Source organism: Copadichromis virginalis, linkage group LG8 (genome assembly GCF_057382275.1).
Source record: "Copadichromis virginalis isolate Kocher_CV1m ecotype Utaka linkage group LG8, C_Virginalis_male_GT1.1, whole genome shotgun sequence".
In the NCBI taxonomy this organism is placed as follows: domain Eukaryota; kingdom Metazoa; phylum Chordata; class Actinopteri; order Cichliformes; family Cichlidae; genus Copadichromis; species Copadichromis virginalis.
Window position 1 is genome coordinate 23,158,042 of NC_140625.1, and position 22,662 is coordinate 23,180,703.

The 22,662-nt window shown below is 40.8% G+C and overlaps 1 protein-coding gene across 3 annotated transcripts; it reads left to right on the forward strand.

The window, feature by feature from the left end:
• The first annotated feature begins 1,224 nt into the window (after positions 1-1,224).
• Positions 1,225-22,392, forward strand: sec24c (SEC24 homolog C, COPII coat complex component). 3 transcript variants are annotated; one of them, XM_085466618.1, is made up of 25 exons: positions 1,225-1,383; positions 3,354-3,532; positions 3,799-3,879; positions 5,362-5,488; positions 6,786-6,952; positions 7,049-7,789; positions 7,874-8,004; positions 9,234-9,302; positions 11,239-11,347; positions 11,516-11,643; positions 12,353-12,491; positions 12,597-12,712; positions 13,607-13,731; positions 13,835-14,026; positions 14,130-14,223; positions 15,595-15,711; positions 15,797-15,967; positions 16,119-16,215; positions 16,299-16,444; positions 17,052-17,190; positions 17,548-17,666; positions 17,995-18,174; positions 18,779-18,964; positions 19,136-19,225; positions 20,500-22,392. In XM_085466618.1, exons 2-25 carry the CDS (start codon positions 3,373-3,375, stop codon positions 20,638-20,640), a joined length of 3,765 nt encoding a protein of 1,254 aa, XP_085322744.1. In that variant the 5' UTR covers positions 1,225-1,383; positions 3,354-3,372; the 3' UTR covers positions 20,641-22,392. The 3 variants fall into 3 exon arrangements, with proteins under 3 accessions (XP_085322744.1, XP_085322745.1, XP_085322746.1); XM_085466619.1 differs by lacking the exon at positions 9,234-9,302; XM_085466620.1 differs by lacking the exons at positions 3,799-3,879; positions 9,234-9,302.
• Positions 22,393-22,662: the final 270 nt, after the last annotated feature.

Sequence of the window (22,662 nt, forward strand, 5' to 3'; positions counted from 1 at the left end):
AGACTGGAAGGAGTAGAGTGGCTCTTGGCAAGAGGGAAATGGAAGGTTTACAAGATGGTGAAACCTGCTACATTATATGGTTTGGACTTGTTAGCACTGAAAAAAGACAGAAGGCAGAGCTCCTAAGGATACAACAACACCACTACTATGTACATTTATAGCTACTTTTACTTTCTAAGTAGGTAAAATACTTATTCCACCAAAGGGGAAAAAGAATACTCAATATAAATAGATTCTGAAACTCTTTTTCAGTGCAACATTTGCATTGCAACTGTTTTGCAGCACCTATGTTAACACATAATATAGGTGCTAGAGTTCCATAATACAGTGTCTATATCAGGGAACGAGTTTTCGACACTAGTTTAAAGATTTTCCATATGCCAGATGCCACAAACCAAACTTTATAATAATTTATTTTTATTTTATTTATTTATTGGTATTATTGCAATGAAAATTCAGTTATTCTTAATGATGAGATATTGTCATGTATGTTGCGGGTCCTGAGGACAAATTTCATTTTTATGTGGAAACATGTAAATGAAAATGAAAAGGGACTAAATTTAAACCTAAATATACATTTCTATTTTTAAATGTTTTGCCACTACATACACATTTTTATTGTATTTTATTGTAAAACTGAGACTGAATAAACTCCTCAGGAAGTTGGCATGAAACTCACCATCCTGGAGGAGATGGTCGGTGACTTCTATATTTATATTGATATCTTTATTTCGTTTTCTCTGTTATATCTCTATTTTTGTATTGGATTTATTGTGTGTTTTATGTATACTGCTGTGACATCTCAAGTTCCCTCTGATCTGACCTTATCTGAACAAAACTGCTCAAAAGTGACTCTTTTTTTTTTTTTTTTTTTAGTAAGGGTTGATTACCCTGACCCCAGCAGTACCCTTCCTCCACTGGTTTTTGGTCCCCTCTGGGCCACCACAAATATCATGAAACAGCCCCTGTTTAATAACTTTTTTTAATAACTATAAATGCTTTGATTAAAAAGACTCCCATTTTACATGTTAAATAGTTGGCTGCCGATACCGTATACCAATTACACCGCTGCCTTGTCAAATTCCCGAAGAAAAGGTGAAAAAACAAACCCCAATTCTTACAATGAAACCAAAACTCTCACACAGCAGCCTGAACAGTTTCCAGCAACCACTGCTGCGCTCTCTCGGAGGAAGTCACTTTGAGGAGTCCGGATGTGGACGTGGCACAGCGCTGCAGCAGTTCCGCTGAATGTCCGCTTCTGATACCGAGAAGGGATTAGTGAGCAACACCCCGGTACGACATCGGCGTCTCAGTTTGTCGACCACCGGGCTTCAGAGTTTGCATCAAATCTAGGACAGCCTTACTATTTACATCACTTTGGAGGTAGGTTTAGGTTTTGATACGGTTTATTCTTTGCCCTCCCGGCTTCGCTGGGGATCTTGGATTTCGCTACGTTTGCTAATGCTTGGCTAATGCTAAGGCACTGCTAGCACCGCTCTGACGAAAAGCTAGGAGATTACGAGCTAACTTAGCATTTGGTCACAGCTGATGTGCTGTCATGATTCAGGCTGTGTGGTTGCTAACATTAGCATGCTGGGGTAGCTGGAGTGTGGTTAAATAAGGAACGTGTCCTGCTTTGACCCCTACTTAGAGTCAGAACAGTTACTTGTATAATAAGAGAGGCAAGTTGTTTTTGGCTCTTGGTTGACATGTTGTCCGGCTAATGTTAGCATTGCTAGCGAGCTAATTATAATGCGGCGGCATTACTACTCGCCAGATTTCACACTTTCCTCCTACAAAACAGTCTTTTCCCTACCTGGCACTTGTTTTTTTTATTCTCAAACACCCTATTTCTGTGTGAGTTTTAAAAAGTTCTCCGATGTTTGGATAAAATTACTAGCCCAAACCTTTAGCAGTGCACCTTAGAACTGATGTGGGTCACTCGGTAGGCCCGACATAGTAAAAGAACAGTTACGGTTCCAGCGATTGTGTTTCTCGCTGTGGCACCTGCACTGCTGAATTATTCAATGGCCCCGCTGGTTTAGCTCGTGTTTGTCTGTCAGACGATACTGATCACTCATGTCTTATATTTTAGGCCTGTGTCCAGGAACAAAGTGAATAAAAACACCACTCACCCACATCTGTTAGCAGGGTTAAAGTTGACATGTGATGGAGTTATGCTCATAAAGTTGGTTTTCATAATTCAGCATTTGGTTTCTTCTCACTGCTTTATTTAGTTTTTATTTTATGTTATTGACGATTTAGGATTGACTTACTTTCCATCTTCTCATTTGAGATATTTTGAGTGTGGTTTTCATCACTTTAAGTATTAGATTTTATAAGTTGTTTAGAAAAGTCATGGCAAGACAACACTGACTTTCTGTGATGCAGACAGCATGAAAAGTTGCTTACATGCATTTTATTGGCTTATTTAACCAGCTTGACAACGTCTAAAACCCATTTCTTAAATGGTTATTTTAGTTTTCTAACTATACAGTCTTTAGATATAACTAGTCATAACTATTTTTTTTAATCCTTTTAGTTGTCTACAATACTTTCTCTTTAATAACTTGTAAAACCTGTACTCAGGTATTATCTGATACTATCTTTAATACCACTTTCACAGCTGCAAAAGAGTTGCATAATAATTTTGCATTTTGTGTCTTTTTAGCAATAGGTGTTCGATATTAATGTTTGTTTACTTTCTTTTGGTTGTAATCTTTTTATTTAATGTTATTTAATTTTTGTAGCACATTGTGTAAAAACTCAAAAGGCTGAGGGTGTGGCCAAGTCAAACATAAAAAGCCAATAAAGGTTTTGTCACTGAACCAGGAAATGTTAATGTCATAAGTCAGTGGGATTTAAATAATAAATAAATAATAATGTCAGACTGTAGACAGTTAGAGTTTAGAGTCCTGCAGGGCAAAGCTCTTCTGTGTCAGTTTGCCTGTTTTTTAGTTCAGGTGCTTGGTGCCAAAAACTTCATTTTGGATCCATTATGTTTTATGTGGGTGTTAAGATCTTGTTATTTTAGTTAGACTTACTGTTTAAACTGCTTTGGAAAAAACGTTTTCTTAAACATGACAGTTGTCAGTAAATGTTCTAGCAGTATGTGCAAGCACTGCTGTGGACAGATTCCCCCTGCTCTTTGAAAGAGTCTGTGTCTTTGTTTCAGAGAAACACAATACCTTCACAACAGCCTTTATCAGTACCGTCCTTATTTCAGGGGCTTTCACACTACAGGTGCCCTGGTTGTATTATTGTTCACACACACGAAGCAGGCGAAACAAGTTTAGTCCTTAACTATGACATCTAAGTAACTAACTGTATTGTTATTTCACAATTTCATCCAGATTTAGGGATGAACTGAGGATGAATGTAAACCAGCACACGCCAATGGCCTCTCCATATGGCCAGCCCCAGCCTAGTTTTGGCCAGCCTGGTTACGCTCCCCTGGATGGGAGCTATCCAGCACCCTACGCACCCTACAATGGCCCTGCGTCAGCCTATCAGCCTGGGGCTCCACCGCAAGGTAAAGTGCAGTTTGTTAAAAAATGTGCGCATGAGTGAGACATCCAGCAGTTCAGGTAGGCTGTACTTTAAGCATTCAGAGGGATATAACCTTGGAGTGTCCTACATGCCTCCTGCCATGTGAGTGATCATGTATGTGTGAGAAAAGCACAGCACCTGTGCATACTAATCTGATTCTCAACTGCCCTCTCCTTCCTTCACTTTGCTTCATGCACTTCTCTTCATCTTCTTGTATTTGCCTCCTTCCCCTCTTTTCTTCTATTTCAGGTTACTCTCCTTTCACAAGCTTTCCCTCTAAGGCTTTGGCAGCCAACCCAGTCTCTGACCTCCCCTCTCCTCTTGACTTAGGTAACCAGCTCATCTCTGTTTCTCACTCATTTCACACTTCATATGCCCTGCAATCATCAAATCCTCTCTGTACCTGCAGGTATTATTCTTCCTGCTGTGTCATTTTTCTCAGCATATAATTGAACATCTTTCTGAGACTAATGCCAGTGACGTTCAAGTACAGCAGCCAACTATACACCAACCTTTGTGTAGGCCAGAAATATAAATTATATCTCTGTTATGTGAGAGACATAAATTTAGTCTTTGAATCCACTGGTCATTACTTCTTTTGCTTTTGATTCGCTGCCTTTTGCACACAGAAGGTTTTAACAGCAGGTGGGGAGGGGGTTTCTGCACTCAAAGCTAGAGCTCTGCATCTCAGATGACCATATTAGAAATATCCCCTCCCTTGTTGACATTGTACGTAAGAGTAGAAAAAAACTAATTGTTGGACTTAGTCGTACATATGTTGACTTGATATTTGGTCATGTTTGTTATGAGCATCCACCTTTGCAACAATAGATATTTGGCATAATAGGTTCCCTTTAAACAAACTATTAGGGTCAGATTTACAGTCTGAATGGTGAAAAAAAAAGTTCCTGTATGAACTTGTCTTACAAATCTGGTTGATACTCCTCAAACACAGCATTTGTTATCTTGGTTTTCTATCTGTGCAAACCCACGAGGGAAAAATATGTTTGGCTTATAATAGTGTTACCTCAGTTAGGGGTGGGCGATATAAACGATATACGATAGAAACGATATAAATTTGGCCAACGATAGAGATTTTGACTATACCGCTCTATCGCGATAGCGCATGTTGATGATGTCATCAAGCTGAATTAGTTTCAAAAATCTCTCAGTCAGAACATGGTATGTCATGTTTAGGTGGAAACTAGCGAGCTAACTTCCTGCTAACTTCTAACGCCGTTAAATTTAATAAATTCTGTTTTCATGGATGCCTGGATGTTAAACTTAATTGTTACACCTGGTAAAGCAGCAACGCTGATGATTTTATTAAAGATGAAAGAATTTAGACCGTTTTTAACTCTTAAGTGTTCGTTTGACTTTCGGACCTGAGGGGACGGAGTTTTGGACCCAGATTACTCCGCAAAGCTCCTCACTACGGCAGCCGTAATGCTCTGACAATCCATCAAAACATTTTTAACAGATTTCTGCACTCCAAAATCAGTTTGAGGTCAGTAAGCACAACCAGAATTCATACATAAGGCACACTCGATTTTTGAGAAAATTAAAGGATTTTAAGTGTGCCTTATAGTGTGGAAAATACGTTATACAGAAGACAAGAATATATCGCGATATATATCGTTACCGCACGTGCTTCAAATTATACCGTGATATGGATTTTAGACCAAATCGCCCAGCCCTAACCTCAGTTATCTCAACATACTAAGGTTCATACCAGAGTTGATTCACGATTATTTGGTAGCGAAGTTGCTTTTTGTCACTATATGTAGTAATTATTTGGCTCTTGCATTTCAGGTCCTGTCAGGGGTCCTCCTACCTCTGGACCCCCGCCTGTCTCAGCACCTCAGCAGTACAATCAGTACAGTCAGAGTCAAGGGAGCATGCAGAATGGACCCCCACCTCCTACACAGGCACCACCCAGGTAATTTGTTTTCGCCTTTGCTGTACAAGTTTATTGAAGCAGTTGACAGAATCCATTATAATACCCCAGATACTAGTACTGAGACTGTCAAAATCTGGTGCTTTCCTTACAGGAGTGACATGTAGACTACAAACCAACCAAAGCACATTTTTAGAAACAGTGATGTGTTAAGGCACTCGACAAACTGCACAGAAACTGAAATTTAAGAAAGCAGGAGGTACCTTGGTTGCCAATACTCTGCATTTCTTTTTGTGTTTATCTGCTGTTTAAAAGGCTGGATTAGGACAGGTGATGTTGAGGAACCAGGTGAGCTTGTCATGCTAGGATATTGTTATCCTGATTGGATTTGCTCCAAGATACGCTAATAATAAGCTAAAAATGTGCATTCCTTGTAAAAACATGGACAATTTTGTAATCAGGTTGTCCTAATCAGTATGTTAGTTCAGTTACAGTAAATTTGAGGATACAGACTGAAAGTTTATATTTTATTTTAAAAACATGGCCACCTTATACTGTTTAATTGATAGAAGAAGCTGTGTCAGTCAGCCCTGACCTGACCCACACCTGTGCACGTGTCAGAGCAGAGTCACAGCTCAGGGAGAGGACACTGCACAGCATATCTTCACAACTCACATGGGTATGACATTTATAAATATTCAAAGGTTAGATGGTAGAGGAGGTGAGGTACATAGTGTGCAGAAGTTGTTAACTTTCTGCAGAGTCTATCACCTCCAACCTTTATGTAGCCTTCAGATTAGCTCAAGAACAGTGAATAGAGGGCTTCGTTGAATGGGTTTCCATGTCCAAGCAGTTACATCTTAGCATTACATCACAAAGCATGATACAAAGCGCCGGATACAGTAGTGTAAAAAATGCTGGGAGACATGTTTTCTGGAGTGACGAATTACACCTGTCTCTCTGGTAATCCAGTGGATGAGTCTGGGTTTGGCAGTTGCCAGGACAACTGTACCTGTGACTGCATTGTACCAAATGTAAAGTTTGGTGAAGGGGGGATTATAGTGTGCAGTTATTTTTTCAGTTTTTTTTCAGTCACTCGGCCCCTTAGTTCCCGTGAAAGAAACTCCTAAAGCTTCGGCATATCAAGCCATTTTGAACAACTTCATGCTCCCAACTCTGTGGGAACAGTTTGGGAATGGCCCCTTCCTGTTGACTGGCCTCCACAGAGTCCTCACTTCAACTTGATAGAACACCTTTGGGATGAATTAGAGTGGAGAATGCAAGCTAACATCAGTGTCTCCTAGTGCAATCAACTACTGAAAGAGCTTTGTGTTTTCAGACCTGCTGTCTCTCAGCCGTACAACCAGGGTGCTATGAACCTATCGGGGCCGCACCCTTCTTATCCCCAACACTATGGACCCCCATCCACAATGCAGCAGGTTACCAACCAGATGACGGGGATGCAGATCACCTCTGGACCACCAACCGCTGCTGGACCAGGATATGGTAATTTGAATAGATTTGTTTTTCAGTTTAATGCATGCAGTCTTTTATTCTCTTTATGATATTTAAAGATTGTATTGTCTTTCGCTCTCTATTCAGCTCCACCTCACAGCTCCCAGCCTCCTGTCAGCACTGGGTACTCGGCCGCACCCCAGGCCTCCTACACCCAAGCCCCACCCCCTGTGTCCTCTGCTCCCACCCAGCCGCCACCTCCCAGCGGCCCCGCAGCTCCTCAGCAATATTATAGCGGCCCACCGCCTTCTTCTCAACAGCCATTCAATTCCTCTCTTCCCCCTACCTCTCAGCAGCAGCAGCAGTTCACCTCTTCTGTACCTCCACATCCTCCTCCTCAGCAAACCTTACCTCCATCCTCCTACTCGGGTCCGGTGCCTACACAAAGTCAACCTCCTGTTCCCCCAGTGTCCCAGGCACAGCAGTCCTTCCCTACACCCCAGCCCCCTTTCTCTTCAGCACCTCCACCTGTCAGTCAATCTTCCTTTGCCACTGGCCCTCCGCCTTCTGCCCCAGGCTCGTTTCCACCTCAAGGCCCCCCTCCTAGCTCTCAGCCTGGTTCTTTTCCTCCTCCTGGCCCCCCTCTAACCTCAGCCCCCTCTTGCCAGTACCCAGGTCCCATGCCACCCCAGCAGCAACCCCCTCCATCTCAGCCATCCCCCTATCACTCAGGGCACCATCCTCCTAGACCTCAAATGCCTCCCACTTCCATGGCTCAGAGCAATCACCTGCCTCCAGGACCCCAGGGCCCGGCAGGTCCTCCTGGGCCACTACAGCAGCCTCCATCTCAACCTGGGATGCAGACAGGATACCCTCCTCAGCAGAATGGTTAGGAGACGGCTGTTAAAGTAAAATCAAAAAGGCTTATCATTCGTTTTCTTTGTATCTCAGCTGTTTTGCTGTTTTCTGCAGGTGCTTTTGGGCAGGTGAGAGGCCCTCAGCCTGGGTATTCAGGCCCTTACCCTGGGCAACCAAACTATGGCGCACCAGCTCCTGCTCCACCTGCACAGAAAAGACTTGACCCAGATGCCATTCCTAGCCCGGTGAGCTGACACAAATACATATACTGTTTAATTCTCAATTGTTTTGGTTTGCCACACAAAACCAATTCTTAAATCTCCAACTTTTAGAATCTGTATTTGGTTGTAATGATGTACTGAGCTGCATTATATTGCGAGGCTTTCTCAATGTTCAACCCTCAGGGGAAATAAATAAATGTAACAACTAGGCCATCTCAAATTCATGGCCCAGGCTACATCCGGGCCTTTGCAAGTTTCGACCCACATATGGGTTTAGATTCTTTTTTTCTAAAATTTCACTCTTGGTTCTGATCCACACTTCATATGCAACAGTCCTATGAAATTAAGTTTCAGATTTTTAGTCTTTGTTCCTTATTAGATCTTATCTTTTATCTTTCATCTGGTTGAATTAAAAAGTTGTGTGGAAAAATCTCTTCACATGATGGATCGTAAACAAAAATAATGAATATTTATGATGCAATTTAGTTCAAATCTTTGCCCATCTGTCTTTAAACATTTTACCAAAGTAGCGTTAGCAAGGAAGGTGGAACAAGTTTCTCAGTGTTAGAATTGTTGCATATTAACACATTAATACAGCGTAGTTAAGTATAACATCACTTTTAACTATGATGTTCATATAATCTATAAAAGATTTCCCTTAAAAGTGGAATTTATGCGAAATCTGATGGTATTGCACTTGATTTTATAGGCCTAAGTGGACACTGAGTGTGAATGATTTTTGCATGCTGCACCTAGAGCTGTGTGATAATTCTGTTATTATGTGTTCTCCTTACAACTGTTATTTAGATTAATTTAATTTATTATAAAAGATTCAGAGTTTAGTTCAGTAATAAGAATTAAAATATCTCAGCAGTTTATTCCTAGAGTAAGTTTTTGTGTAAATGCATGTGTGTTTACTCAACATGGTCATAAATTTGGATTTCATTGTAAATGTATTATTTTCATACTGCAAAGCTCTAGAATGGAAGAAATCTAACCTTTTTTAACTATGTAACCTCAGATTCTAAGCATGTTTGCTACCACTAGTTAGTTTAAACTTATTTCCACTTGAGCTTACAATATTACTAATAACTAATCAATAATACTGATGTGTTTCTGTCTACATAAAAGCAATGCTACCTGCTGCTGAGCTCAGTCTTGCTGATCTTTCTCCTCTCACACTCCTTTTTATCTTTTACTCTTTGTATTTACTTGTTTTGCACAATTTGCTGGACAAACATTTGAATGTAAAGCAAGCGTCTGACATGCCGGCTGTGCAGAAACCGAGACATAGAATAGATCCAGACGCTATCCCAAGCCCAGTAAGTTTCCTGTGTGCCTTTTCCTCTGCTTCATCCTCTTCTTTGTGCCTGACTGCAGTAACCCACTGCCTCCTCCTCCTGTCTTTTTCCTCTACTCCCTTAAAGTTAGCGATCATGACAGTTTTTTAAAAATTTATGTTATGATCCAGTTGTTGTGTCACAGATACATTTTGATATGCCGATATCTGATATGTTTTTAGCAGAAATGCCCAGATGAAATTGTCACAGCCCAAACAAGACACAACAAAGACGTAATATTTCAAGGGAAAGTTTAACATTGTAGAAAATGTTTCTTTGTGTTTTCTTGTTAAGAACTGGATGAGAAGATTGTTACGAGGGCTGTTCGATATAACGATATGTATCGGATGACGATTTAAAACATCTATCATTTTACGCTATCGTTTGTTTCGTGGTGTCGCAAAATAAACTGTTTACGGCAATATTTTTTTCATCGTTTTGATGGCCACTGTAGCGGCTATATTAATTTCTTAAAGTTCTCTCTTTCTCTTATATTTTATATAACCACACTACGGACGGACAAGCGCCTGTTTTTATGTGTTGTCATTAGCAACAACGACGGTAAAACCATCGCGTGTCCACTTGTTTATTTTCCACATAAACCTTTCACAATAGCTCAAGATCCTGTTGAGACTTTTCAAAATAAACTGAATTACGTGAAAGAGTATGCAGAGTCTTTACGGATGAGAAGCAAAAAAGAGTCGTCAGGTGCTAAAAAAATAAACCTTCGACTCAAATGTTAGAACAGGCTTTTCCCCGCAGCACGCTGTGTAATAAATACTCACAAAGAAAACAGCGGCCTTTACAACTTGTGTCTAAAAATGTATAGTTTCATGCATCGGTTACAACACTCGACTCCAGGTACATGACGCCCAGCTGGAAACACTTCACGCAAGTCGAGCTGCCCGAGATTCACAGAATTTTCAGAAAATGTAAAATTTTTGTGATTTATATCGTTATGGGGACGATAGATGTCTTATATCGGGATATGAGATTTTGGTCATATCGCACAGCCCAAATTGTTACCATTCTCAATCTGGACAGTAGGTGTGAAACCAGTACATTTATCCTGCTAATCCTTTAACATAGCACAAATACATGAAATAATGATGAGTGTGAGTGTATTAGTTCCATACCATGACCTTTAGAGCTCCTTAAGTAACATGTTATTCTTTGTATAATTCATTCAAAAACTGAATGGTGAAGATGAGGCACATCTGTGCCATGACCCTTTAATCTTTAATGGTTTCCTGTCTGACTGATTTTTGTGGGATCTTTTCATCCAGTTTGCAACAATAAAGAAAAAAAAAAAGCATTTTCTAAAGTCTCAAGCTGTCTCAAGTTTTCAAGAGACTGTCAGGAAAAATGACTAAGATGTAGTGCAACTTTTTGTGAAACTCAGATTACACATTAACAGCCTGTACACAAGGTCGTATAACCATTGCCCACCTCACTGTTTGTGTTTTTGGTCAGGATTTTGAGGCAGCTGGTTCTTAAGAGAACTTCTGTCTTTCAAAGTAAACTTTATACACCCACACAACGCCTATAATCCTTTTCCAAGCCCTGCATGCTAGCCTGGATTGGATTTACCATCAAGTCTCTTGCATTTAAGGCATGCCTTGATAAATCCTTCCCGGTTCCCGGGATTTAATTTTTTGTTTTAAATTCTGACAGAATGGCTTCAGCATGAATTGACTTTGTTTTTGTCCACTGATCAACACAGGGTATAGTTGTGTGTTAGTGGCTGCAAATCTCTGTGTGGGGGAGTTGTATACAAGTCTTTTCCTGCATGAGTGGTTTTCATGTGCCTCTTTTAATTTTTGTGAGACTCTGGGATAGTGTGTCCTATAAATGTCTTATATTGATGCTGTGATCATGTATGAACGTGGGCCACCTTTTGTCTCCCCCTCTTTATTAGATCCAGGTAATAGAGGATGACAAGGCTAAAACTACCGAGCCATTCACCACAGGGGTCAGGGGTCAAGCCCCACCACTGGTCACCACCAACTTCCAGGTTCAAGACCAAGGTTGTTCTCCTTTTTTTTTTTTTTGTCCTCTCTGGTTTTCTCAGCCACAATTATCCTGGAGTTCACTTCATTTGTCCAAATAGTTAACAAGATAACACTAAACTCATTCTTGAAAATAATTTTTACATTTAGCATTGATAATAATGGAGCAACTGTGCTTGTGTTTAGGGAATGCCAGTCCCAGGTTTATTCGTTGTACAGCCTACAACATGCCTTGCACAGCTGATATGGCAAAGCAGTCTCAGGTGCCATTGGCTGCTGTCATCAAGCCCCTCGCCACGCTGCCACCTGATGAGGTGAGTGATTCCTTTGCTCTGGCGCTCTCTCATATCTCTTTTGTGTTGTGAATTCTGTAAGTTACGATTAGACAGGGTTTTTTTTTTCTCATTTGGAAATGCAGTATTGTATTAGGAAGAAAATCTTCTGCCTAGAGATTGAACTTTAAAAAAAAAAAAAAAAAAAGGCAAACAAGCTCTGAATGCAAAAATATATCTTTGAAAATGCTGAATGTCTTTGAAAATTAATATTCTATTGTTTATTTGTCCCATTAACAAGCTTCTTTTGCATTTCATCGTCTTCATCTCATTGGTATCTGCGGCTGCATCTTCTGCTGCAACAGTGGAACAGTTATTACTCGGAGCCAGATTTGATAAAAGATTATTTTTCAGGAAAAAGCCTAATATGTAGATAGTATCAGAGGATGCACGTAATGTCAGTGGGATAATCTCTTCAAATCAAAGGTGGGAGTGGCTGCATGACCCTGTTTCATGCTGTCATCACGCCTAATATATATCCATTTGGATTGGACTTTCATGTTGTGTCATCTGGGTATGAAAAACAGCTGTAGGGAAAAGCAGGCATGACTTATTTATTTTTAACTGATAACAGTTTGGTACATATTGCGTCTCGGTTGAGTAATTGTGTCCACATTAGGGTGTTTGAATCCTTTTTCTCGTCCTGGTGAAGTTTAGTTTCATCTTACTCTTTTCGCGAATATCTCCTCAGGCCCCTCCACTCGTGGTGGACCACGGCGAGAGCGGTCCGATCCGCTGCAACCGTTGCAAGGCCTACATGTGTCCATACATGCAGTTCATAGAGGGAGGTCGCCGCTTCCAGTGTGGTTTCTGCAGCTGTGTCACAGAGGGTGAGCACATGTGTCCATAGTGATATGTGAAAAGATGCAGCGTTTGAGAGACTATAAATGGTACCCTGATGTGCGTTGATATCATTTCTGCTTTTCCCCCCACAGTGCCTCCACATTACTTCCAGCATCTGGACCACACTGGTAAGAGGGTGGACTGCTACGACCGGCCAGAGCTTTCACTGGGCAGTTATGAATTCCTTGCAACTGTTGACTACTGTAAGGTAAGACCCACGATTGAAAGCTCCATGAGGGGAAAAAAGTCTTACTGTGGGGTTTTCATGCTTTAAAGTACCTCATAAGTCTGCAGCTGACTATTTACCATGTATCAATCATCATTTTTTAAAATTAATTTTATGGTTTAATAATAAGTGATTAATTCTCACTAAAACGTCTCTATCTCAGTATGATTAAATTATTAATGGGCCTTGGTGGATACGATATTAATGGGATGGGATCTTTAAAAAATATATATCACCAATGACAGTGGCTGATACTTACTCATACCATCATAGCGCTTATCTTATTTTGTATTTATTTTTAAATTTTCAATTATTTACCTTTTTAATATGGTGATATTAACAAAGAAACTGGATCTATTATGAGTCTTGTCTTAGTAAATATCATAATTCCTCTTATTTAACAAGATTAGAAACATATTGACTTAATAGAAGCTTTTAACACTTGCTTTGCTATTTAGTTTTTGTAGTTATTATTTAGTAATTATTTGGATAAATACATTAGAAACTTTTCTTCATTTGGTTAGATGTTGTTGATAAAGTATGAGGTTCTCTTTTTGTTATCTTGGCTGAACTTAAAAATGTGCAGTGGCTAAAGAAAAAGCCTGCACTAGATTTAGTATTTTTGAGCAAAAAATGTGAGTGAAGCACAACGATCACCATCAGACGGCAGCTCTAGTTTTCTTTAACCCAAGTAAGGGATTCCAGATGTGACATGCTTGATCAGGCTAGGACTGAGGACATGTAAAGTGGAAAGAATCTGAAAAAAAAAAATATGTTGTATAAGTCTTGGTACTAAAGTCCGAGACCACATCCAATTAAACAACGAGTAATTCCTGAATGTACCTGTGTATCTATTTATGGCTTGTCTGTTTACAGAATAACAAGCTCCCTCCGCCTCCAGCCTTCATCTTCCTTATTGATGTGTCCTACAATGCTGTGAAGAGCGGCATGGTCAACATTGTCTGCCAGGAACTCAAGACCCTACTAGACTGCCTCCCCAGGTACTCAAGCACACACCTGAATGAAGAAAAGTACTGTCAGATTTGTAGCTCATCTCAGGGAATGTGGTTTTGATTTATTTATGTATTTATTTTTTTGATTCAGGGAGAATCCCGAAGTGGAATCTGCAGTGCGAGTGGGTTTTGTCACCTACAACAAGGTTTTGCACTTCTACAACGTCAAGTCGAGCTTGGCCCAGCCCCAGATGATGGTGGTGTCAGACGTGTCAGACATGTTTGTACCCCTGCTTGACGGGTTCCTGGTGAATGTAAATGAAAGCAGACAAGTTATCGAGAGGTGAGCAGCTATAAAGTGGACATTGACACTTGGACAAATACATGAATAGACAGACGGTCAGACACATTGATCTGGGTTAATTACTTGCTGCTTGTTTTTCCAGTTTGCTGGACCAGATCCCAGAGATGTTTGCAGATACCAGGGAGACAGAGACGGTGTTTGGACCCGTCATCCAAGCGGGACTGGAGGCACTAAAGGTAAACGCCTGTCGTGTTTTGTGTCCAGGTCCAGAAATCTTAGAGACTTCTTGAAGATGAACATAAAAGTTAACTTTCAAACTTTGAAAACCTTTAAAATGTCCATTTTTTCTCACTTGGTACCAAACTGCTTATGTTATTAATGTAAATAATAAATAACCTTTTAATGAAATTTGCTTTTGCTGCCAAATAGTAACCCTCTGGGGTCCCGGGTATAATTGGCTGCTTTTTACTGCTTTTGATTTGACGTCTATCTTTCACCTTTAAAAGCAGTTTACCTTGCCTTGTTTGGTATCATTCTTTTCAGCACAACCTCACATGTCTGAATTTCCAGTTATATTTTCATTTTCACTTACTGTATTAACACAATTGATCAAAAAGTAGAAAAAAGTTATATTTTTCTGTAAAAACCACAAACATATTTAGCTAATTTCCCTTCTGTTGGACTAATAAAGGTTATCTTATCGAATCATTTTAATAACTTTAAATGCAAATATAAATTGTACATTTTAAAAATCTATGCACGACTTTGGCAAACAACAAAATTATTTGCAACTATTTACATAAAAATGCAGCCAAGGCCTCAGGCGTGTTTTATATAACCTCTTATAGGAGAACACCACAGGCCTTAAAGCAGGAGGTGTTTCTTTCGCTCGCTGTGTCATTGGTAAAACTTATAAAAATGCCACATGTGGCCATATAGTTTTTTGAAAAGTCGATATGGTACATTTTTCCACCAATAGCAAGAGGGTGTTTTTTGTCTGTCCTCTTTTTTTAGAGTGCTTGCTAGCACTGAAATGCAGTTTTTAAAAAAAATAAAAAAATTTCCCACCAGTGAACACGACGACAGTATTCAGGAAAAAACATTGTGTATATTTTTTATCATAACTCTGGTTCTATGTGGTCTATCGACACAATTTAAAAACTGCTATGTATTTTGAAGTCGGTACTTTCAACACAAGTTGAAATGGAGACTGTATCTTGTTGCCGTGTCTTCTTAAATTGGTCATGTGATTTGGACGCCCCGTCGCGTACGTTGATCCCAGAGGGTTAAAGCTACAACGATGGGCAGCTCTGAAACAAAACATTTGTTTATATTTAATTTTTGACTAAATCGATCTTAAAAGAGGGGCCTGTTACACTTATTTTCAGTTCCATATTTTTATTTTTGGACTCTTCTAGAGTAGCTTTGTGTTCACTGTTCAAAATAAACCCTGTTTATCTTATACTGCAGCTTTGTGCAGCCCTTTAGCTTATGCACTTTTTGAAACATTTTCATAATGACAGCTTCTGACACAGAAAAGCAGTAGGTGGTGCTCCAGTGCCATTTATTTGAGTCAGTCTGATGACCTGTGTCTTCTCTCCCCACAGGCTGCTGACTGTGCTGGGAAGCTGTTTGTGTTTCACACCTCTTTGCCCATCGCGGAAGCCCCAGGAAAACTAAAAAACAGAGAAGACAAAAAACTGATTGGAACAGACAAGGAGAAGGTAGCATGAGACATGACTTCATATTGTAGCAGGTCAACTTCTTGTGTTATTTCGCTCACTCTCTTTCCTTTCTTGTCGTCCACAGTCGCTATTTCAGCCTCAGGTGGGTTTCTACAGCTCTCTGGCTAAGGAGTGTGTAGCCCAGGGCTGTTGTGTGGATCTTTTCCTCTTCCCCAACCAGTATGTGGATGTTGCCACATTAGCTGTGGTTCCCGTCTCCACTGGAGGTTCAGTCTATAAATACACCTACTTCCAGGTGAGCAAAAGTCATTCTGCTCCTTCTTCAGTGTCACTCCAATAGATAGCATGAGAGTTTTGTTTCAATGTTCTACATCCAGCCACTTTGAAGAAAACATTGTGAGTCAGCACCAGCTGGATTGTATAACTATGTGCTTTCTTTATTGCAGGCCCAGTCGGATCAGGAGCGATTCTTAAACGACCTCAGACGAGACGTTCAGAAACTAGTTGGGTTTGATGCTGTTATGAGGGTGCGAACCAGCACAGGTGAGACTTCAGCACTTCAAAACCAACAAAAAAGGGCTATAGATGTAGCATGTAACAGCTGACTTTAATTTCCCTCCCCTCAGGCATCCGAGCAACGGACTTCTTCGGCTCCTTTTATATGAGTAACACCACAGATGTGGAGCTGGCAGGTCTCGACTGTGACAAGGCCATCACTGTTGAGTTCAAACACGATGACAAGCTCAGCGAGGAGACGGGGGCACTCATGCAGGTGTGCATGCTTGTAACTAAATCCTCAAAGGAGAGTGTAAACAAACCAGGCTTTTCAAAGGGTTTAAAGTTCTTACAAATGGCAGCAACGATGATTTAGTAAAGCATCTGGCATCACACTGTGTTTATGTCAGATGGATAGAGTTCTCCTCTGCAGATATTTTATTTAAAAAGGGGCGAGTACAGTTCGCTTGCTCTCCTGTGAGTTATCTCAGTGAACTCCAGGATAAATGTCATGCACTGCAGCTGTCGGCAGCAGTCTTTGTTCTGTTCTGCAGCCTTGGTGAGCTCTCATTGAACCAGTTCTCCACCTGCTACAGGTGGTACTGGTTAACGTCGCCCTCAAACTCAAAGTGGATCTGCAGAATAGAACAAGGGCTTGTCCTCTAGATCAAGGATAGGAAAGACTGAGGCTAGCTGTTTAGAAATGAATGTTCAGATAAAGGTAATATAGAAAGTTGCCAAATATACTCGTTTGATGTGGAGGACTGGTGATTGTGGTTACGTTTACGTGGTTTCAAGAAGAGGCAACGTAAGTCGCACAGCATTGCTGAAGTATGAAAAGTTTTGTGTCTCTGTTCATTCTAATAAAACCTGTTTCCTCGCAGTGTGCCGTGCTGTACACCAGCTGCAGCGGCCAGAGACGTCTCCGCGTCCACAACATGGCCGTGAACTGCTGCTCTCAGCTGGCTGACCTGTACCGCAACTGTGAGACAGACACAATCATCAACTACTTCTCCAAATACGGTGAGTTTTTGTGCTGTGGAGGAGTGTGAACTCCTTAAATGCTCTCTCTCTCTCCCTCCAGTGTTCTCTAACGAGGTGTGAGTGGAGAATTGAATGAATAACATTTTCTAAAAATAATACCAAACAGTGCTGAGCTGCTCCTGCGGAGCTGCAAATTGCCTAACAGTAGTAAGCTGTAGCTCCTCTTGAGAGCTTGCTGTTATCAACAACTTTCTAAGGTCACTGACTGAAGGGAAGCAAAGACGGTAAATGTTAGATATCTGAGAGAAAAGTGGTTGCAGTTAATTTCATTTAGATGTCAGTGTAATGCACCATAGCAGGTGATACATGAGTGCGTGTGTTTTTGGTTTCTTCCAGCTTTCCGTGGCGTTCTCAGCAACCCCACTAAGGCAGTGAGAGAAACTCTTGTGAACCAGTGTGCTCAGATTCTGGCGTGCTACAGGAAGAACTGTGCAAGTCCCTCATCTGCTGGTCAGGTACTGTGAAAGCATCCACATCCACACACGGTTCACAGAGAGACTCAGAACTGAATGTTTAAAAGCTGCACTGCACTCAAACGAAACACAAGATGATGATTGTAATCACTGTTTTCATGACGCTTTTATGGATAAAACAACAGATGAATAATGGAAGCTAAAATACAAATGAATCAAATGAATCCCTTTCCTCGCTATAATCTATATCCGTTTCATATCAAACCCACAAAAACCTGCCTTTCTCATAAACTGATTCAGCATATTTACTCGTCATTAGGCGTTTGAATTGATGACAGTGGGTTTTTGTTTTGTTTTCTTCGTTCCCCAGTTGATTCTCCCAGAGTGTATGAAGTTGCTCCCAGTATATCTGAACTGCGTGCTGAAGAGTGATGTGCTGCTACCTGGAGCCGACGTTTCATTGGATGACCGAGCTTACCTTAGACAGCTGATCAGCTGCATGGATGTTGCAGAGAGTCACGTCTTCTTCTACCCCCGCCTGCTGCCAGTGGTGAGACCGCAGACAAAGGCCCCCAAAAATCTAATCTGTTCACGTTCTCGGCTGGATGCTTTGGCCACAAAAGTCTAAAACTGGGGGTAACACTAGAAATAAGTTCATATATGATATGGCCACTCTGATGCTGCTCACTTGGTCAGTGCAACAGCCTGTTTTATGAAGCCAAATGCAAACAAATGAATACAGTGATGCTCTCAAAGAGCACACAGTGAAATTGCTTTGTGTTTTTTGACTATATTGGCTTTGATATCTGTCTGGTATCATTCGTTTAAATATTAAAATTTTAGTGAGGTTTATGGCTAAATAGTGTATGAATACAGGATTCAGATCATCAGAAAAACCCAAATTCTGTAACATGTGACCACTCTGAGGTAGCTGTGGCTCAGGACGTAAAGTTTTGAGGTGTTCTTGGCAAGATGCTGAACACTGCATCCTTGGTGGTGTGTGATATGTTAAAAAGCCCCAGAAATACAATTCAAATGAAATTATTTCTGTTTGTTGTTAAAATGTAAGCTAGCTTGAACTAAATCTACCACCTGATCAGCAGGCTGAAATGCCAGCAGACAGTAGCATCTAATTTTTTTTGTTCATCTTCCAGATGAAGTTGGAAAGCGGTTCGTTGCCAGTGGCAGTGAGGGACTCTGAGGAGAGGTTGTCAAAAGGAGGAGTTTACCTGCTGGAGACCGGGCTCCACCTTTTCCTGTGGGTGGGAGCCAGCGTTCAGCAGGAGCTGCTGCTTAACATCTTTGGCACGCCGAGCTTCAGCCAGATCGACTCAAACGTGGTATTGAAGAGAGTTCTAATGAAAGGCTAACAAAATCAGTCATCCTGAATGTTTAATGTGAATTTTACCACAACATAAACAGTTTTATAATAGTGATATTACAGTTGTTTCCTGTATTGTAATGGTTTAAAGTATAATATATTTTCTGAATGTTTCTGCTTTTTGTTTCAGACAAGTCTGCCTGTTCTTGACAACCCCATCTCTCAGGCTCTCAGAGAGCTTATTTATTCTTTCAGAGCACAGCGATCACGATACATGAAGGCAAGTTTTCTCTTCCTTCTTTTACCCCATAATGTTTCTGAAAAGGAGCCTGTTATGGTTTGGGCAGCTTTGCATGATTCATAGTTCAAAATAATCCTTATCTCGCTTATACTGGCTCTTAGTGCTACCCCACAGGCCATTTTTAACTCCTCTCCTTTTAAGCCTGCTTTTCCCTGATTGGCTGCTGCTCCTAAACAGAAGGTTTGAAAAGCAGCTGAGTGGAGTTTTCTGTGATGCGTGACTGAGAAGACTGTTTAAGGATACCATCTTTGTGGCATCATTCAGGTCCAAAAACATAAAATAAACTGTCTAAACTGAGAATTTAAGGCAGCTTGAAACCTGAGCTTTTGGTCAACAGGAGTTATTTTTACATCTGCTGACCTCATTATTGGAAACTCTGGCCATGTTAATATGAGAATCCACCACTGCAACAATGTCTACATGACAGACAATAAGAAAATGTGCAACAGGTGCACTTTAAACAATTTGCATGCTACCTCTGTTGAGAAATAGATTTTTCATCTTCTTCTTCAAGTTGCCCCCATCTCACCCTATCCCTATTATCCTCCTCTGTCACACCACCGCTCTGCAGCTCCTCTACTGCATCCATTAATGTCCTCTGTGGTCTTCCACTTTTCTTCTTGCCCAACAGCACCAGTATATTCACCATCTTTCCTCTGTACATGTTAAATCCATCACAGCCTTGCCTCAAACTTTGTCTCCAAAATGCTCAACCTGAACTGTCTCGAGACCATCTCGTAAACCTTTCTTGTCGCTCTTTGTGCTATCCTTTTGTCACAAATCACTCCCAACCCTCGTCTCCACTCACTCCACCCTGCACGCACTCTCTTCTTCAGTTCTTTTGTGCACTGTCTGCTGCTTTGGGCGGGTCAGTCCAGTTATTTAGGTGGATAAATGTCTTTTTCTAACTTCTGTAACGCAGACTTCCCGATACGTGTATCTAACCTAGTGTTTGGTCCTAATTGGAAAGTTAGGAGATAAACAAAGAATTAAAATTCAGCTATTTTTAATAATTGATGAAACATTTAAGTGAATATTAAAACGGAAAATCTCAAACTCAATTTTTTTTAATTTCATGATGTAAGTTTTAGGAGATGCTTTGATTTTTTTTTTTTAATACACTTTTATGTTTGTCTTGTTGCAATAATTGTGAGCTGGATGCTCAATACGTTATTTAATTGTATTTTTTATGGGCACATTTTGTATCAAGTCTGCCTCCTCTTTCTCACACACCTTTCTCTGTCATTTTGCAGCTGATGGTGGTGAAGCAGGAAGACAGGGCCGAGCTGATATTCAGACACTTCCTGGTCGAAGACAAGAGCGCCAGCGGGGGAGCGTCATACGTAGACTTCCTGTGTCACATGCACAAGGAGATCCGCCAGCTTCTCAGCTAGGCCCCCCCCACCGCAAATTCCCACCTTCACCTGTATGAGCCCCCACCACTACCACCACCACCACACAGATCCATCCCAGTCACCTTTCCATGTGAAAGAAAGCGCTTGATCTTTTTTCCTTTCCTTTTTTTTTTTTTAAACCTAATAAACTAAAGCTCCCCTTACTGTCTGTCAGCTGAGCACCAGAGACCAGCTGGTAGATCACATGTGTGCGTGACAGTGCGAGTGTGTATCTGTGTGTGAGTGAGAGAGAGAGACATAGGGGGGATCTGATGTTAATAAAGCTTTACTCTGCCTCAAATCTGCTGCTCCACAGCAGCAGGAGCGAAATAACTTATGAGGGAGAGTAATGTACATACAAAAATGAACAATTACGTATGCAACAGACTGACGGAGAAGGCGGATGCCGGCTGTAGTTGGTGTAATGTCTGTATTAAAAGCACTGAAAGGCTGTTTGGGTGCATGAATGACTCTTGGATAGAAAACACTTTTTATATGACTAAATCCCATTACAGTAAAGGACATAGGGAATTGAATAAATGCTGTTCTTTCTGTCTCTCATCCACTATAATCATGGCCTTAGTACCCCCTTCCTCCCCTTCTGTTCCCATGCTGCTCCAATCATCCGTAATGTGTGAGTGTGTGTTTCCAGATGTGAGAGGATTAGTGACCCATTGCCCAGTTTTGTTTTTTAAATCTCCTGCTGTGTCTTCAGGTGCGAGCATCTGACTTTAAGCCCTAGATTAACAACTCAAACTGGAGTCTGATGTGATCTTACCAACAGTAAGCACTGAAAATAAAGGTGCATGTAATTTCTGTGACTGCTGAATCGCTACAGTAATCGGCAATTCAGATTGGTTTCAATCAGCGTCAGTTGAGTTTCGCTCACCGGGGCGAGCATCTGTCTCTCGAGACTGTCATGAGAGGAAGCTCTCATTATTTCCAGGTCTATGCAGCACTGAGAAAAGCCAGAGACAAACTGAAGGGGAAATGAATGAGGCGTGTGAATCTATTATTTTAAGCGTCACAGTGAGGGGAAACGTGCTCCCGATCGCTTTGTTTGTTGGGCGATTGTTGAAGGCGAGTAGTGCTGCAGACTTTATATTAACAGAAGGCGTTGATGTCCGGGTCTGTCTGAAAGCAGGCAGGGATGAGCACAGAGCGGCAGCAGACGTGTGAACACCAGTGAATGTTTGCAAAGTTTTGGGTTGCCTCCACACTGAGAAGTTGACAAGCTGTTCAGTGTGTAAATAAAATATATAATCTGTACAGAATTAATAGAAAAATAACGATTTTAAAGGCCTGCCTGAACGGCTGTGGTTTGTTGATGGTTGATTTGTGTCACAAATAGCCTAAATATAAAATCATGGCTTTTACTGAGGAGAGGAAGACGTGGCTTTTCTCTTTTTTTTTTTTTTTTTTTTTCTTTTCTCAATATGTCTGCGTGAATGTGAGGTGTGCGATTGTGTGAATGTGGGGTCGGTCCTGGTGAATTTCTCCTGAGGAACAGAGGGATCAGCCAACACACACACACCACCCGTGAGGTTAAACTCGGTCTTCATTTATCACTTTGTTCCTTTTATAACGACGTGACTTTGTGCTCTGTGTGTGTGTGCAGCCCTCTGTTCCGTCTTTATGTTCACTGACTTCGATTGACCCGCCGTCTTGACTGTAATCATAATTTCTGTTCCTTTTATTCTTTTTTTTCATTGCCTCTTGGGACTGCTAATAAAATGATTGTTTAAAGTGAAACGTTGTTTTTTTTTATTCTTGTGTTATCGCTGAAGAGAGTCTTACTTATCCATCACTTTGTGGGGGGAAAAAAGCAAAATTACAAAACATTGTCACTTCCTCTTTTTAACAATATGATACATTTATGATGGGTCTGCATTTTTCCGCATGCTTTCACTTCTCAGTTTCTGGATCCACAAAAATTCTCATAGTCTAGGGAAGTGTAAGTTTAGCATTGAAAAATTACGCTTTCCTGTATATTGCCTAACTCAGCATTTTATCAGGACCGCT